The sequence below is a fragment of the Montipora foliosa genome, chromosome 8, assembly GCF_036669935.1.
Source record: "Montipora foliosa isolate CH-2021 chromosome 8, ASM3666993v2, whole genome shotgun sequence".
NCBI lineage: Eukaryota > Metazoa > Cnidaria > Anthozoa > Scleractinia > Acroporidae > Montipora > Montipora foliosa.
In genome coordinates, this window is record NC_090876.1 from 32,869,523 (window position 1) to 32,874,522 (window position 5,000).

Consider the following 5,000-nt stretch of genomic DNA (forward strand, 5'->3'; position numbering starts at 1 on the left):
GTGTGACACCCTATACCATTCCGTTTTGCGTGAAAAAAACCCGCTATTCTGTTAATAGGAATAATTTCTATCAAGACTTTTGAAAGCCTTTTACTGAATTTTGAACCTTACGGATAATTCAGTTTTTGAATTTTTCAAAAGGTCCACAACAGACCATTGGGTTACACCAGTCGGCAATGAAAGGCCATTTGCATTGAAGCAGTAGTAGTAGTAATAGTAGTAGTAAACTCGTTTATCTCGTTTATTAAAACATCATACATTACAGTCTTAGGACTTAATTACGTACAATATAACAATTACAGTAAAACGTGTTTAAAGGTTGTTTACATCGCGTGGCTAATAATAAAAGAGTTCATGAAACGATCGGTGCGACAAACTGGAGTATTAAAACGTCTCTTATTTCTCAAACGCCGAGCGTGGGAAATGGCCATAGGAGGTAGCAGATAAGCCAGCTTGTGGTGTTCATTACTCACAATATCTTTAAATGATTTAATAGATAATGATTCACGTCTCAGAGAAAGTGTTGGAAATTCCGCGTAATTACTAAAACAAGGAATGACCTACAATGAGCTACAATGACCTACAGTGAGCTATTACAAAGACCTTAATGGGGACGTGCGGCCAGCCAGGGTATGTTTTTCGGGATTTTTGTCTTGAACAGGGTATCGAATTTATCATTTTTTGTCTTAATCAGGGTATCGATTTATCAATTTTTGTCTTAAACTGGGTTAAATGTCTTAAACAGGGTATCAAAAATCGGAATACTGTCTTAAAATGGGTAGGGAAATCAGCGATATTTGTCTTAAACAGGGTCAGGGTATGAGGGGCCGCGCCGCACCTCCCCAACCAGGGATACATCGAGTACCCCCCCCCCCCCCCGGGCCTACAATGAGGTACATTATAAGCTAAAATTAGCCAATGAACTACAGTGAGAGCCCTACAAGGGCATCCAATGAGCTACAATGACCTAAAGTGATCTACAATAACTTACAGTGATCTACAATGACGCTACAATGAGCTACAATGGCCTACTTAAATGGCTTACAATCAAAGAGAAAGACAAAAGAGGATCAGGGTGAAGAGTGAAAACATCATTGTGCGTTGTCACGCAACGGTTTTAGTCCATTGAGTGACAGCCCAAATGACGACAGCAATTACGCACGTGGCCTTGAAGGCAGAAACAAACTGCAAAAAGACCCTTGCATGGTTTTCCTTTGTTTTAAAGCTAAAATGAAAATGTACAAAATTAATATCAAGGGTTCGCTTGGCAACGATAAAATCTTAATTAGAGCAGGAAAAAATGAAGAGATTATAAATAAGTTATTCTTCCACAATGTTTTCTTTGGTTCAGGGTGCACAATGAAATTTTCAACTTGCTCAGCAACGAGGTTTTGATTGATTCAAAGCGCGGAGTGAAATGTTTTTAACCTTTATACTGCAAACATGCTGCAGTGCCCACAGAGCTGCAACTTATCTTTTATTTTAGCTCATTACAGGTCATTGTAGATCATTGTAGCTCATTGCAGCTCATTGTAGCTCATTGTAGATCACTGTAGGTCATTGTAGCTCTTTGTAGGTCATTGTAGATCATTGTAGGTCATTGTAGTAGCCCATTGTACGTCATTGTAGATCATTGTAGGCCATTGTAGATCATTGTAGGTCATTGTAGATCGTTGTAGGTCATTGTAGGTGATTCCTTGTTTTAGTAACTACGTGGAATTCCGGCCTTATCCATCGCTTCACAGTACGATAAACTAGGAAAGATTATTCGCATGGCGCGCCTCTGAATACGTTCGATGTGATCAGACAAATATTTCGGGAGACTATGATGGAATAGCTGACATGAGAATTCTAGCACTGCTCGAATGACACTATAATAAAAAGCTAACAGGTCATCGGGACGTATGCCGGCTCTCTTTAGCTGACTCAAAAGATACAATCGACGTGCGGCTTTGGAGGTGATAGTATCGGACAAAGATACTGATAAAGACACTGATAAAACTGAATGAGAATAAAAATACTTAAACATGCATATTAATTATGCTACCTGCTTCAAATAGTGAGGTGATAACGCCAAGACCATCCATCACATTTTGTGTGGCACAGCAGAAGCTGGCGAGGTGAAGAGCACTATCTTTGCAAGTAGTGCAAGAATTTACATCTCCACCTTTATTACAGGTGCAAAAGAAGGCATTTACTTGTTAATCTAACATATTAGAATTGGTGAATATTTCGTTGAGGGCAAAAAAACTTTTTTTCAAAAATCGGCCCAAAAGAATGTTTTGTAACAAGCGCACATTTCAATTTCAAATGCATGATATATTCCACGTACTACGATCCTTCCAAATCTATCCTCCACTCTCCAAGAAAATTAACATTAAGGACCGTTTAAACGGTTTCAACATTTGCTTCAACATGCATTCAACACTTTGATGAACCAAATGTTTGGTGCGTTTGAACAGGTCGTCCAACATTGTTGAAAGCGTAAAAAATGTTGAAAGCCTGTTAAAAGCGTGTTGAATCAAGTGTTTAAATCGGTTTAAAAGTTTCATTCAACATCGATTCAACTTTTCCTTTGTTCTCGAAAATGTTGAATGGTATTGAAGCCGTTTGAACGCTCAATAATTGTAGAACACACGCATGATCACATCAGGACGCAAAAGTCAATACGGCGTAGTTTATCTGGACGAGAGGGTCTGGTTTCTAGTTCTTAGTTCCTCGCAATCAAATTTCGCGAGAGTGTTGGCTCTTTTGTTAGTGCAATGTTGGAACCGTTTGAAGGGCCTCCGCACAATTTTGTTTGTGCCCAATATCCGTTCAATTTTTGTTGAACGGTTGTTGGTCAAATGTTGAAACCATTTAAACGGGCCTTTAACGGTACAGTACTATAACCTCCATTCAAAAACTTGATTGGACCTCAATGCATACCTCTCTTTAACATGTAGGAAATAAGACCGCTGTTGCCACTAAGACAGGCACACTGAAAATGTAATGAAAAGGCAAAAAATGAATCGAAGGGAGCATTTTTAGTCACCAAGCTAGGGAAGAGGGTGTCCGAAGGGGTTTGGGGGAATATGGGAAAAACATGTACGACATACTGTATGACATAACAATTCGACACTTCGCTAATTCCCGACTGCACCGAGGATGTTTTACAGCAAGATCATATTGATTCAGATGAGGAGATTATATTGATTCAGACGAAGAGAGCTCGAACAACGACACTCAAATAGGGAATATGGACAAGACAAATCCAACGTTTATTTTAAAGGATTTCATAACAGGGTATTAAATTTTGCGTCCTAATTTTCGAGAAAACCATTTTTTCGCGGGTCTTTAATTTCGCTGTCTTCAAAAATCGTGAAAAGGGCTGAAGTTGAGTCCCGCTTATCAAAATATTAGGGCCATTCATAAGGGAGAAAAGAAGACTCGTCTTATAAGGTTTCCAGTTGTTCCATAAGCTCATCAAGGGGAGCCTCTATCGCCCATAATTAGCTTGCTTGTATGCTAGAATATGTCAAGTGCACAATCGTAAGAATTACTCAGAATAATTAACAATTATTCTTTGGAATCGAGGTGAATAGTGGTAGAATATTGCAGCGAGGTAAATATTCTGTTTCTATTCACCGAGATTGAAAAAAATAATTATTTTAGTATATACACACGAAGTGAGCTCAACAACATTTGCAGAAGATACCATCCAATGTCGATTTAAATCGACACCTCAATTCATGCGTAGAAAGCGCGCAAGCGGTACAAAGCATGCGTTTACAGAAGCTTCAAACATGGCAAATCTTAATACGATAGGCCATTCTGGAATTGCGCAGGGAACGGGGCGAGTTATCGATATATATATATATATTTTTTTTTTTTTCGATTTCTGTAATATTCATTAAAATTGGCAAACAAAGTGATTTTCGCCTCAACTATTTCCAAATAGATACAAAAATTTGGTTTTATAATGTAAATTGGCCACCGTACAGAGATTCTAAAAGCTGACGTTTCGAGCGTTAGCCCTTCGTCAGAGCGAATCGAGGAATTATGGGTTACGTGTAGTTTTTATAGTAGAGTAGGAGCTACGCTATTGGTGGTAACATGGCAACGTGAAAAATAGGAATATATTAGTTAAATGAAAAGCGTTCGTTAATACCGTGAGGATTAAGGGTGCCGATTTGGAAGATGAATTTTTGTTCCAGATTCTTGCGGCTTTCCGTCGTACCTAGATATAGGGAAAGGCCGCAGATAGCCATGTGTTTTTTGGAGTGGTTAGGGAGATTAAAATGACTAGTGACTGGCCTAGATGCATCCTTGTCATTCTTCTCAACATCGCGAAGGTGTTCGCGGAATCGGTCACCTGGTCGTTTACCTGTCTCGCCAATGTATAATTTATTGCATAACGTACAGGTCATGCAATAAATGACATTTGCGGAGGTACATGTAAAACGATCGTTGATCTTAACAGATCGCTTAGGTCCCGATATCTTGCTAGTGTTAACAATGAAAAGACAAGTTTTGCATCGTGAGCGCGCGCATTTGAAAGTGCCGGGTTGCTTGTTAGTTTTTTAGCGCTTTGAATGAAATAAGTGAAGGTCGCGAAAAAATTCTACCAGTCTCGGGATCATTTTGAAGTAATTTAAAATTATTAAGAATGATACTTTTGACTGCGTGATTATGAGGATGGAAAGTGAGGGTGAATGGAATTCTGTCATTCTTATCTTTTTGTGACGTTTGTAGTGATGACTGTCGATCAAATTGTATCAGTAACGTGGTCTCTGTTTGACCTAAAAGCATCAAACTTAGACAGATGGCCACTATCAACATTATCTTTCATGTGATGGTGTCAATTTATCGATTGCTTCAAATTTGAAACTAGCCCCAGTTCCCTACGCAATCCGTCTCAAACTAGCAAAATGGTCATTTAACACCGTTCAAATCAGCAATCTAAATCGGGGGTCTGCTAGTTTAAACATTTTCTCCATTCGATCAAAGTTTTAGAAGAT

The 5,000-nt window shown here is 38.8% G+C and overlaps 1 protein-coding gene across 1 annotated transcript in view; it reads right to left on the reverse strand.

Annotated features, from left to right (window-relative positions):
- LOC137968654 (ankyrin repeat and EF-hand domain-containing protein 1-like) overlaps positions 1–5,000 on the reverse strand; it is a 22,172-nt gene that overhangs the window by 1,281 nt on the left and 15,891 nt on the right. The window contains exons 4-5 of the mRNA XM_068815178.1: positions 2,929–2,980; positions 2,048–2,167 (exon numbers count right to left, since the gene is read on the reverse strand). Coding sequence (XP_068671279.1) covers positions 2,048–2,167; positions 2,929–2,980 — 172 coding nt within the window. The remainder of the gene's footprint in view (positions 1–2,047; positions 2,168–2,928; positions 2,981–5,000) is intronic.